The following is a 13,613-nucleotide window of genomic DNA, read 5'->3' as shown; positions in this document are numbered from 1 at the left end:
GTTGCTATGCTAGGCTGAGTAAACATGAATGTCCCTGCCTACACAGATCTATCTGTGCTGCGTTTTTTCTACATGGAATTATTTTTACCCCTGACTCTCCTCATTCTAATTTTAAACACCTGAAGCTGTGCCCCCATTCCTCATGACTGCTCTAGGCATTCACACATCACCTCTGTCCTCACACACTGTTGGCTCTTTTCCCAGCTAAGCAGATACCATAAGCAGGTGCTGTCTGTATCTCTGTGCAAAAGTTGCTCTGGGTCAGGTGTAAAGATAAACTGAAATGGGCATCTCATGTGCCACCTTCTCATCTAACCTCTCTGGAAGCAAGCCCCTGTGGTTTAAGGGCTGCATCTGATAACAGTTTGTTGGTATATCCTAAGACCATAGCTTACCTTGTGTGATGGATAATCTGAGTTCCCCAAGTGTAGAAACCAAAACCTTCTGCCTCTGTTTCTGCTTCTACTTGTCTGTATCCAATGCAGCCCCATCAATGGTAAGAGTCTGTTAAGTTTAACAAAGTCTCCTTGAAAGCTGAAGGCTAAGACTTCAAAATGTTCTCAGGGTCTGGCAGATGACTCAGCTGGTTAAGGCAAATGCCACAATGCCTCACAAACTGAGTTAGAGCCCTAGAATCTACATAACAGAAAGAGAGAACCAACTCCTGTGAGTTGTTTTCTGACCTCAGCACCCATGCCATAGTGTGTGCACACACATACACACGCACCCCAAAAAGTAATAAATCATTGTTTTTTAAAAGGTGCATGGGTCAAGTAAGGTGGCACTCACTTACAATCCAGCACTCAGGAGGCTGGAGCAGGAGGGTGGAGAGTTTAAGGACAGCCTGGGCTACACATAAAAAGAAAAAGAGGAACATGATTTGCTTCTTCCATCCACCCATGTCTCTGCCTTTGTCCCTTGCCTCTGACAACAGCAAGTGGGCCTCTTGTCTTCCACATCTCCTTTCTAATTACACACCCTACCAAGATCTGAGATCTTCCCTGTTCAAACATTTTGAGCTTCCATTTCACCCCAATTCTAAATTTAAAGGGGCTTCTTCGATGTTAGAATGTTAAATTAGATGCCATAAGGAGGGAAAGAAGGGGAAATCCAATTATAAGTGACAAATAGGAAACCCTCACATATTTAGAGTATGGATGGGTGGATGAATGAACGAATGAATGGGTGTACAGGTGGATAAATGGACCGATGGATGATGGTTGGATGAATGATGGGATGGTGGATGGATAAGTGGATAGATGGATAAATGGACACGTAGATGTTGGATAGCTGATGGATGAATGAATGATGGGATGGATGAATGGATGGATGGATGGATGGATGGATGGATGGATGGATGGATGGTAGATGGATGGGTGAGTTGATGCTGAAGATAGTTGGACTGACTATACCTCTGAGTGCCCCACTTTGGAAATTTGAGTTGCCTTTGAGAAAGTAGGTCCTTAAGTCCTTGGTTGGAGAATTCCGCTGTTGCCTGTCTGGCTCTTGCACATGGACTCCACATATGTCAAACACCAAGCCAGCAAAGTGTATGGCTAAGAAGTTGAAGAAGCATTTGGTTTTCAGCCCACTGAATCACTTATTTTGATCCCTTCTGATCTTCATTCCCTACTGTTTACCAACCCTAGAAGGAAAACTCCATGGTGAGACCCTGTCTGAGAAACAGATTCCAGGAGGAGCCAATGGTCATGGGGAGAACTCAGAAGCCAAGGAAGCTGTCAGGAACTGGGCCATGGATCAGAGAAGAAGTTAGGCATCAGGGACTCTACAATAGGCTGTCTCAGTCTCTTGCTCTGATTCTCATTAGTCATTTTATAATGAGATCCTGTGGGGTCTATTTCCTTCTTTCAAATGATGCACCAATTTATTTATTTCCATGCATTACTTCTGCAAAAAGAAAAAATAAGACATGAAAGTAGGGGAGGGCTAGTAGGGGAAGCAGAGATGCTGCAGGAAAAATATGAGTTCAGCATCATCCTTTCCAAATGTTGCCAATCACACTTGTGAGAGGAGCCTCTCTGAAGAAGGAAGAACTCAGATGGGCGTTTCTGAGGATTCTATCGTACTGTGAGCTCAGCAAGAAAGCCAGGGCATACCTAGTGCATCCAGCTCCTAAAGTGACTGGGGCTTAAGTTGAGTTCACAGAATTTGTCAGACAACAAGGGCCAGAGCATTCAAAGCAAGAACCAACTTCCTCCATTAAAGTCAAGCATTCACTAGAGGGTTGGGTCAATGGATCACAGCCCTAGATTCCCCAACCATAAACCCTGTTCTTAGACACATCCCTCAGCCTTTCCAAGCCCATTTCTTTCCCTTGTTATAGCAGTCTGGGTGTTTGTTGGCAGAGCTTTTTTGAGAATTAAATGTGTGTGAGAGTATGGAAAACATTTTAAGAAATGTCACTTCATTTTCTTCCTTGAAGCTACATGCACAGTCTTGACATGTCACTAGCAAGAACATCAAAAGTATGACTGGGATTTTGGGACTGGAGGCTTTTTCTGCCCAACCATTCGTAGTCTATTCGCTTGCAGGTGGGTTTCCCAGAACCCATCCTAACACACACTCTCTGTGTATGCTCCAAAGGAGGAGAGGGGGCTACCTTCAGAGATGCTGCCACCGATGCAAGAAAAATACAGCCCAACATTCATCATTGGTGAGATGGCTCGGTGGTTAAAGGTATTTGCCACTAAGCCTAACAACCAGAGTTCGAGACCAGAGTCCTACATAGGGGAAGGAAAGAATTTGCCTCTGTGAGTTGTCCTCTGACCTGCACATCTTCACTCATATGCTTGTGCATGAACACATACATATACAGAGAGACACAGACACACACACATACATGCGTGCATGTGCTTGTGTGTGTGTGTGCACACACACACACACACAGAGAGAGAGAGAGAGAGAGAGAGAGAGAGAGAGAGAGGAGAGAGAAAGAGAGAGACTAAACAAACATAATTAGAAATTTTTTCATTTTTCTTTATCTTTATTTGATATGTATGGGTATTTCACCTCATGTATATCTGTGCATGCAGTCCCAGTGGGGAGCTAGAAGAGTTGTCAGATCTCCTGGAACTGGAGTTTTTAAACAATATCCATCCCTAGCCCCCATCATGGGACTCATAAGACCTGAGATTATGAGACCAATGTCACTTTCTATGGGACTTGAGGGACAGGCTGCAATTAAATTATAGGAAAATCCTATAAAAATGCTTTGAAACATTTTATGAAGCTATCGATATTTCCACCAGAATGAAGCACGTAAGAGGCAGTGGACAGGGATGGAGTGAGCATGGGAAGACCATTTGTTTTCACTCATCCCTGCTAGTGACTGATCAAGACTAATGAGGCCTCAGAAGCAGCACCACAAAAGGAAATACAGTGTGGCCTCATTTTTATGGCACCCTTAGGGAAAGAGTGATATCTTGAGTGTGTGCATGGTGTGTGTGTGTGTGTGTGTGTGTGCTGGAGCACAAACATGGGTGTGGTTATATGCATGGGTGAGTGCATGGGTATGGGGGGATGTGCATGGGTGTGTGTGTTGTGTGAGTGTGTACATACATGAGGGTGTGGGTGTGTATGCACACACATGCGTGTGGGTATGTATGAGTGTGGAGGGATGTGAGGGTGAGTGGGTAGGTGCATGGATGTGGCTGTATGTGTATCTGTGTGTGTGTGTGTGTGTTATTTCTTGAAGGTTGGCACCAAAAGTCAGACTTGGGGTCATTAGCTGTGGGAAAGTGATGCCCTTTGGGGAACCCAACACTGATGATATGCCCTTTCACCTTGGGAAACAAATGCACCCCAAATTCTATCTGCAATGCCACTACACTTCATGGACCCCAAGTTTACAGTACCTCTCCAGCAAAATTAAAACACTTGCCTTTTTTTAAGTCTTACTTTGTTTTTATATGTGTGTTTGTGTACATGACTGGGTGTGTGCAGTTCTGGTAGAAGCCAGAAGAGGGTGTCAGATTGCCCCAAAGCTGGAGTCACAAGTGAGCTGCAATGTGGTTGCTGGAAGAGCAGCAAGTGCTCTTGACCACTGAGCAATCTCTCCAACACCTAAAAGACTTCCTACTGAAATATATCTATCTTTTTGTGGAATATTCCTTAGCTACATCTGCCCAGTGTCTTGGGACAGCTTTCCCAGGGGTGAATAGAAATCAAATGGCCTCTCTGTAACTCTACATTCGGTGAGAGCAGCCTGAACAAAGCTTCAGCAGGACCTACCCTGGCCAAATGAGTCTCTTGTATCCCAGCAAGACATCAAACTACACAGCTATGAATGACCTTGAACTTCTCTTTTTACACTTATCTGCAATGTGGAGGAGTAAGGTGGACATGTCAATACACACCTTTAATCCCAGCACTCAGGAGGCAGAGGCCAGCCTGATCTACAGAGTGAGTTCCAGGATAGCCAAGGCTATGCAGAGAAATCCTGTCTAAAACAAAACAAAAAATAGCAAGTAAATATAACAAAATGTTAACAGGGAGATAAAAACAGGAGACTGGGGAGAGATGGTTCAGCAGGTAAAGGTGCTTGCCATCAAGTCTGATGACCCGGGTTCAATCCCCTGGACCTACTAGTTGTCCTCTGACCATCACACATATGCTGCACACACGACAGAAACAAAGAAAGAAAGGAAGAAAGAAAAAGAAAGAAAGAAAGCTTTTTAATTTTAAAGAAAAAGAAGACAGATCTATTACATGAGTCTTTGAAATTTATTTTTATTTTTTTTATTTTGCTTTGTTTGCTGTTTTAAGGCAGGGTTGTGTTCTGCAGTCCTGACCCAGTATCTGCTATACAACTCAGGCTGGGCTCAAATTCATGGCAGTACTGCTGCGTCAACCTCCTATGCTGGAATTACAGGCATGAGCCACCATGCCCAGCTAAAATTCCTTCCAAATAAAACATTTCTTCTAAAGTTCAGATTTGAGTATATACTTAACTGAGGATAGAGAGGAGCAATTGTTGGTCCCCTGGTGCTCAGGCACACCAGGAGAGGCAGCCACACTCAGCCTCCTCCAGGATAGGTTTTAGGGTCCATGAGCCATAAGTACCAGTGTCCTCTGAGAGTTGGCATCCAGAGCCTAACCCCACCCCCATGCTGTCTTGGGGCTGCAGGACTACAGGGTCAACATCTTCCTGAGGCAGCAGTGGAATGACCCCCGTCTGGCCTACAATGAATACCCTGATGACTCCCTGGACCTGGACCCATCCATGTTGGATTCTATCTGGAAGCCTGACCTGTTCTTCGCCAATGAGAAGGGAGCCCACTTCCATGAGATCACCACTGACAACAAACTGCTGAGAATCTCCCGGAACGGCAATGTCCTCTACAGCATCAGGTGAGTTCCGGAGCCAACCACAAGGTCAAGGAGTCCTAGGAATGGGTCTCATCACAAGCATGAAGAGAGGGTGGGAAAGGCTTGTAATGGAAGGTGGAGTTCAAGTCACCATGTGTAGTGGACAATTGTAATAGAGTCCACAAAAGTAGACTTCTTGGACGTGATCAGTAGCAAGCATAGAAGAACAAAATTTGCCAAGACACAACATCTTGGTGGTAAATGAGACCACCGCGTAAATGGCACAGTCTGACAGGATGAGCCAGGGTTGCTGCCTCCCCACTTTGAACCCCACTTGCCCTGTGTTAAGCCTTGGGAGGCAGGACCTGTCCCCATGCCTGTATGCTATAGACATTAGTTAGATGTTAAGCTTTCAGAGTGTCTTGTGACATCAGCTCTCCCCCAACCACACACACACAATCTCCTTTCCAGGGCACAGGAACAATGGACAATGCAAGTGGAAAAATGGGCTCACACTCACAGCATCAACAACTTGGAGAACAGATGACATTGAACACTTTTCATGTATTATATCACATAACTCATGAACTAGGTCTGATGATCCCTGTTATGAACATCAGAAAAGTGTGGGTGTGGAAATTTAGGAAACTTTCCCAATTTCCATGGGAAAGTACTTTCATGTCAAAAAGTAGGTTCTGATCTATTGAGCCTTGGGCAGTAGATCAGTATTCATCCCGAGTATACACATGGACTTTGGACTCCCATTCAACAATGTGAGATGCACTCTCACTCTGAACTCTTGGGGGAGGGTCTGGGCCCTGCCCTGGATGAAATGACAGACTGTGGACACCCCCATGGAGGGCCTCACCCTCCCTGGGGAAATGAGGGGATATTGGGGGGGGGGAAGAGCATGGGAGGAGGGGAGGGAAATGGAGAGGGACCTGGAACTGACTTGTGAAGCAACCTTGTTTCTAAACTAAATTTAAACTTAAAAATAAATAATAAAAAAGTAGGTTCTGATGGGGTACTTGTGTGGGTCCCATGCCCTCTGGAGAATCAAAGAACCACAGCTATCCACTTGGGTCCCAGAACTTCTGGGGAATCAGAGTGGCCACTGGCCATCACTTTACATCTGCATGTTGATACATGATAACAGTTACATTCTGATTTAAAGGAACTTCAGAGTGCTAAGTGACCGACCGCCCCTCCCACCTTCAGTTCTCAGTGGGAGAGAGGTCTGATCTCCTATTCAGAAAGGAGCCTTAAATATCCAGATGGGACAGGGTGGAAAAGGGAGAGGCTGGACTGATCCTAAACCTTAGAGGGTACAGGACTCAGTCCCCAACAGACTGTGGGGAAGGGATCACTGAAGGGCAGCAGAAGCTCTGCTGACTGAGCTCGCCCTACCAGCCACATCTAGATGAAGAATGACATGGGTCCCAGAGTCAGCCACCAAGGCCCTGGTGGGCTGCTGGAGGGAGTGTCACCTCTCCCTGGAATTCACTGCTGCCAGGACAGTTTCATGTCTCTTGGAAGCAGAGTCCCAGTGCAACCTGACAGAAGGATAGGTCAGCAGAAAGTGATGGTCCCAAGGTCATTCAACATCTGGAAATTAACCCAGCCTGACAGCTGCCCCACTTCGGAGCTTTTATCTTCAGGGATGGGCTTCACTCGCTCGTTTTCTCTTCACTCCTCCCACCCCTTCCCTGCCCCCCTTCTCCTCCCTGTTCCTCCCCATCCTCCTCCTGCTTTTATGCCATCCTTAGAGAGCACAGGCTCACCTGTGGTGCAAGCTGGAAGGGAAGCTAACAGAGGGCCAGGTGTGCCGCTGAGGTGGCAGGAGCTATGTTCTATGGCGACATCTCCACCTGGCTACCTCAAAGAAGTGGGGCTGGCCTCGGGACAGCAGGGAGCACGCCAACCAGTCCCAGAGCCTGCTCCACCAAGACTCAGCTACCACCCTGGGGTGCTATAGGGGGCTCCCTCTGACTCTGGGGCTGCAGCCTTTATAAGGGGTGAACACCCCAAAATAAATAACTCTCCCACTACTCTCCACCTGTCCCTGCCTGAGCTCACAGATGTGAGTCAGCTGTGGGAAAATAGCCAGCAGTCGGGGTTGGGGGTCTGAACTCACCTCTATCAGGTTGGATGTGTGAATGGAAGCAGCCAAGAGCCATGTGCAGCACTTTCTGCTGAAACATGGGAGTACCTGAAGCTGGAACTCAATGGAAAACCTGGAATCTACCTACGGGAAGAGCTGGCATAGGGGCAGCACCTAGTACCCCAGCAACCCGCTAAAAAGCGGTCTCCAGCAGCCAAGAAAGTTCCAGAGAAACCCAGAAGTCCTTCTGACTGATGATTTTGGGCCATCTCCTTTCTGTCACCAAGTCTCCTCTGCCATCCCATGAACTTGAAAATGTGCACACACTTATTCTATAAGCACTGGTCCCCTGGTCTCCAGACCCCACGTGAAGCAATGACTTCAACTGGCAAAAGCATGGAGACACACACTCTCTGAATGTGATCCCCATATCAACCCAGTCCCTTCTCTTCTCAGAATCACCCTGACGCTGGCCTGCCCAATGGACCTGAAGAATTTTCCAATGGATGTACAGACATGCATCATGCAACTGGAAAGCTGTGAGTCCTTTACCCAAATCATTTGTTTATTTGTCTGTTTGTTTGTTTTTTTAGGAGGAGCCAGGTTCCTACTACCCATTGCCAGGCAGAAATTCCCTAATCCCTGGACCCAGGGAGAGTACTTTCATAACTCAAAATGTCAAGTTGGGGGGGGGCTTTCCTTTGAGAATATGCATTAGAAATATAACTTTCCCAGCTCTGTCTCACTGGGGTACAGACTTTGTCGTCAGTTGCATCCTCCCAGGAGGAAGCATGGTGCCGAAGCCCTTGTGATGTGCCTGCTAGAAATGAAGAGACACAGCCTAGAGAAATCATGGTCTGAGGATGCTCACCACAGCAGGGGAGGTAGGCAACTGACTGCACAAGTCAGTAGCAAAGAGAAAGGAACTAGTGAAGGGTATTGTTGGAAGCAGGAAAGAGGGCCACGGGAAAGGCTCAGCCAGGCAAGTGCCTGGCACACAAGCATCAGAACCTGAATTTGGATCACCACCCACACATAAAAGCCAGTCACAGCAAGGGGGTGCGGAGATGGGCAGATCTCTGGAACTCACTGGCCAGCCAATCCAACTGGATCAATGAGTCCCATGTTCAGTGAGAGACCTTGTCTCAAAAAAATAAGGTGGTTGCTGGAGAGATGACTCTGGTTAAGAGCACTGCCTGTTCTTCCAGAGGACCTGGAGTCCTAGCACCTAAATAGCAGCTCACAACTGTCTGTAACTCCAGTTCTTGGGGATCCAACACCCTCATATAGACACACATGCAGGCAAAACACCAATGCACATGAAGCAAAAATAAATAAAACATTCTTAAAAGAAAAATACATATTGCTCTTGCAATGTCTCCAGCTCCCACATTGGTCATCTCACAACCACCTGCAAATCATCAAGCTTCAGGAAAATCTACCACCTCTGGCCTCTGAGGCCATCCGCACACGTGACACCCACACATACACATGCATAAGTGTGCGCACACAAACACACAATTTTAAAATAACTATAAAATACTTTTTTAAAATAAGTGATATGGAGAGCAACTGAGGAAGACATTCATCGTCAGATCTGACCTACACACACATATTCACATAACCACATGAAACCATACACATGTTACACCACACACACAGGTAGGACATAGCTAGGTAGCATACACCACAGGAGGCTGAGGCAGAAATATTGTGAGGTTGAAGACAGATCTCACTACACAGTGAGTGTGAGACTAGCCTGGGCTCCATGAGACCGTGTCTCAAGAAAAATAAGAGTTGGTCTGAAAGCAGAAATCTGATTGCCTTGATTGGGCCACCCTTTCCCACCTATGCTTCTCATCGAGATCACCTGTGGTAGAGTCACTCCCAGAGGAAAACCTGTAGGGAACAAAAGGGGAAGCTTTGAGGGGTGCCAAGTGCAAGAAGTGTTGGTGTCAATCACCCTTTGTCATGGGGTGAGGGCCAGGACCCCAGGACAAACCTAGGTAGGAGGGCTGGGGAACGAACTTCAACAATTTACCAAGTTTCACCTCCTTTACAAGGAGGGTAGAGAAGAAAACGCAATGGGGTCCCCTGACCTCCACCATGATCCAGGGCTTTGTCCAGTCCCCAACCCTAAGTATAATGCAGACACCTTATTAACTGTTCCTTGTTCCAATCCCTCCCAGTTGGATACACCATGAATGACCTCATCTTTGAGTGGCAGGAGCAGGGAGCTGTGCAGGTGGCAGATGGACTGACCCTGCCTCAGTTTATCCTGAAAGAAGAGAAGGACCTGAGATACTGCACCAAGCATTACAACACAGGTGGGTGCAAGTGGCCATCATGCTCTCCAGGACCCTAGTCATTTCAGACACCATTCAGCTGCAGAACTGCATGTATTTATTACCCAGTAGTTAATAGAATAGGTTTGCAATAACCAAAAAAAAGTGACATTGAGATGTTGTTTCTGTGAGTCCTGGGGATGTTAACCTAAGCTTCACCCATACCTAACTACAAAGGAAGTCAATAAATACTCTTTATTGTAGGTAGAGGGTCCTGCTGCTGAGGCAAGGAGTGGGAGTTGGTAGATGGAGGGTGAGCTCTGCCACACAGAAACTTGTGTTTCTGATAGTGCAGATGTAAAGTGCTTGCCTTGGACCCTTCTAATTGATAATTTGTAACCATTCTCAGAGTGATGAGTAAAGGGGTCAAGACCAGGCTGGGGAAACCTACAGAAGCAGCTGACCTAACCAAGGGGGAGCTCATAGACCCCAGACTGACAGCTTGGAAACCAGCATAGAATGGAACCAGGCCCCTTGAATGTGGATGTCAGTTAGGAGGCCTGGGAAGTCTATGGGGCCTCTGGTAGTGGAACAGTATTTATTCCTAGTGTACAAATGGACTTTGGAAGGCCATTCCCCTTAGAGGGATTCTCTCTCAGCCTAGACACATTGGGGAGGGCCTAGGTCCTGCCCCAAATGATGTGACAGACTTCGATGATCCCCCATGGAAGGCTTCACCCTCCCTGGGAAGCAGAAGAGGGATGGAATGGGGGAGTCGGTGGGGTGCATGGAAGGATGGGAGGAAGAGGGAACTGGGATTGATATGTAAAATAAGATTGTTTCTAATTTAAACTTAAAAAAAAGAAATCTGCCCATTCTCTGGGAGCCATGATGGGTGGAGGAGGGGGAGTCCAGAAGCTTGGTAAGCTCTCTGTCTTCCATGACTAACCTAACCTCTGCTAGGAGAGGCCGAATTCAGGAAGGAACTGGGGTGAGGCCATAAACCCACATATGCCCCATCTCAGATGGGAAACCAGCTCATGTGAGCGCCGGTGGGAGGGGCATGAGGGCTGGCATGCCGGCTGGCACGCTGGTAAGAAGATGTGGTGACCCCAGCTGAACAGAGGTGAGGTGTGTCTGCTGTAGGAGAATGACAGGTCCAGGAAGGAAGAAGGAGGTAGAGGGCAGGAGAAGCCACTGTAACTGAAAATCCCTGGAAGAGACAAGGAGCCTGGGCTCTGGTCTGCCTGGGACAGCTACAGCTTTCCGTGTCACTACACAGAAGTCTCTAATGTCTGAAGATGCACTTCACCCCTGAGCACTCCCAATGGCCACCACGAGCAACCACTTGACCGTCGGTCGAAATATCACAGCAGAGCCTCCCAAGCCACAGCCTTTGCCAGCAGGCAGCATTTCCTTTTTATTCCACTCTTCCCTGGGGTATAATTGATTAACGTGCACCTTCATGTGTATTGCTATCTATTATAAAACAAATACCACAATCAAGCTAATAACCATATTATTGCCTCATGCATATGTACGTACACACACATACACCTAAGATCTACCCTCTTAGCAAAGGGCTGAAGGACTGTGTATATATATGGATCAAACCAGGATCACAGTACTACATCTCCAAAGTCTAGAAATCTTGCATGACTGAGTCTTTGCACCCTTTGACCAACATCTCATTTAAACACCATCATTCCGAAACCTTCTGCTTCTGTGAGTTTGATTGCCACAGGCTGCATGCATAAATGAAATGGAAAAGTACCTGTCTTTGGTCTGGTTCACTTCACTTGGTAGGAAAGGGCCTGCCAATTCCATTCATGTATTAAAACTGAGGCTGGCCACAAAGCTCCAGGGATTCATCTGCCTCCTTCTCAGCACTGGGATTACAGCTGCTCACCCAAGCAAGTATGTCACCCAATAAGCCATCTCCTCTTCCCAATTTTCTTATTTTTAAAGATAATACCCTACTATTTTCTCTTCTCATCCATTGAAAACTGCATCCTGATGATCCTGATGCAGCAATCCACTTCTACATATTCATCTAGAAAAAAAAAAGATTTCAGAGACACAATTGCTCTCCTGCATCTGCAGCAGCATTACCGACAGCAGCTCAGAGATGCAAAGAGTCTGGTGTGCAGGGAACCTTCCCTGTCATTACCTCCTCCACTCTTGACCTTCCCAGTCCTGAGCCAGGCCCTGTGGGGACAGAGAGACGGGCCTCTGATCGCATGGAGCCCCATGAAATCTCCTGGGTACTGGCTTCAGTAGACAGGAACTTAGACTTCTCTGGGACAGACATTGTCCCAGTTCTGGTAATACATGAGTGAAAAGAGATATAAAAACAATGCTGCCAAAGAGCAAAAAAGAGAAACTGACTCACTCACTCACTCACTCACCTGCTGTTCTGAGACTTAAAGGCTCAGGGGATCCCATAAGCAGAGCTGAGAACACACCAAGGAAAGGGACTTTCTGCCAGCTGGTGAATAAGCTGCCCTGCAAGAGGAAAGCATTTCCTGGGCTGTGAGAAGGAAGAAGGGCCTTGCAGCTAAGAGGCTGGCAAGGTCAAAGCTCAGAAGGGTGAAGAGATAGGCATGCTCAGACAAGGACAGGGGACAGAGAGAAATCATTAGGATAATGAGAGAGAGAGAAGTTGTTAGAAAGACAAACCAGAGGTCAAATGGGCAGGACAATCTAGAGAGTTGGAACTTTCCTGTAGAGAATAGGAAATGCTTCATATAAATAAAGAAGGAACTAACAGAGGCATTCTTAAACAGAGTTGGGGTTGATTCAGTCATTTTTAAACCCAATAGTTAAAAGAAAGGGAAATGCTTGGGAAGAAAGGTGTCCAAGAATGTGGGAGTGAACATCTCAAACAAAATGTTTACAAGTAGTAATAGAATCAAGTCAAATTTGGGGACACCAGAACAGAAGGGTCTGGAAACTCTACTTACACTCTTTCTTAGCAAACAAATGGTGGTGATGGTGGTGGTAATGACGCTGATTCAGTGATGGTGGCAATGATGATTATGGTAATGATATTGAGATGATAAGGGTGATAGAGATGATAGTGATAATGAAGTTAGTGATGGTAATAATTATGATGATGATACTGGTCATGATGGCAAATGCTGCTGCTGAGTATCCATGATGTGTGAGGACTGTCATAGTTCTTCATAAGAACCATCTCATTTCACTCCACAAAAACCCTAAGAGGACTGGCAAGAAGTCTCAGAGAGTAAAGGTGCTTGCCACCAAGCCTGACACCCATAGGTTGATCCTCAGAACCCAAATGGTGGAAGGATAAACTCACACTCATAAATTGTTCTCTGACCTCCACACAAGGGCCATAGTATGACATGCTCACTTTTGTACATAAATACACACACACATTGCATATGGTTACTCTTCTTTTTTAACTACACGTATTTATTCATTTGGTGTGTGTCAGCATGTGTGTGTGTGTGTGTGTGTGTGTGTGTGTGTGTGTGTGTGTGTGTGTGTTTATTTCTGTCATCCTTCGGTATTCCCAGGAGGTTGTCTCCAGGACACCCTCAGATACCTAGATGAAAGATGACAAAGATGTTCAAGTCCCCTTGGTAGAGTGGGGCAGTGTTTGTATGTGACATACACACATCCTTCTGCATGCATTATCTCAGGATGACTGACAATACCTAACTAGTGTAAATTCTGTGAAGACAGATGTTCACCTGTTGTCTGGGTTGTGATGATAAAGACAAAGCCTGCATGTGAACTTCTGAACATTTCTACTTGCACTTGGCTAAAACCATGGACGTAGAACCCATGTATATGGAGGGTCAACTGGGTTACCCCATTTGCCCTACGTGAGGAAACTGAGGCACAGAACAATTCAAGAACTTGACTATGAA

General features: G+C 46.4%; 1 protein-coding gene across 2 annotated transcripts in view; it reads left to right on the top strand.

The window, feature by feature from the left end:
- Positions 1 to 13,613, top strand: part of Glra1 (glycine receptor alpha 1) — a 90,947-nt gene that overhangs the window by 62,658 nt on the left and 14,676 nt on the right. For both annotated transcript variants that reach the window (XM_040748685.1, XM_040748686.1), the window contains exons 4-6: positions 5,147 to 5,370; positions 7,886 to 7,968; positions 9,619 to 9,756. In XM_040748685.1, coding sequence (XP_040604619.1) covers positions 5,147 to 5,370; positions 7,886 to 7,968; positions 9,619 to 9,756 — 445 coding nt within the window. The remainder of the gene's footprint in view (positions 1 to 5,146; positions 5,371 to 7,885; positions 7,969 to 9,618; positions 9,757 to 13,613) is intronic.

The sequence above is a fragment of the Mesocricetus auratus genome, unplaced genomic scaffold (genome assembly GCF_017639785.1).
Source record: "Mesocricetus auratus isolate SY011 unplaced genomic scaffold, BCM_Maur_2.0 Super-Scaffold_100007, whole genome shotgun sequence".
NCBI lineage: Eukaryota > Metazoa > Chordata > Mammalia > Rodentia > Cricetidae > Mesocricetus > Mesocricetus auratus.
Note: the sequence above shows the minus strand (reverse complement) of the source record. Positions and strands in the feature narration are given on the sequence as shown.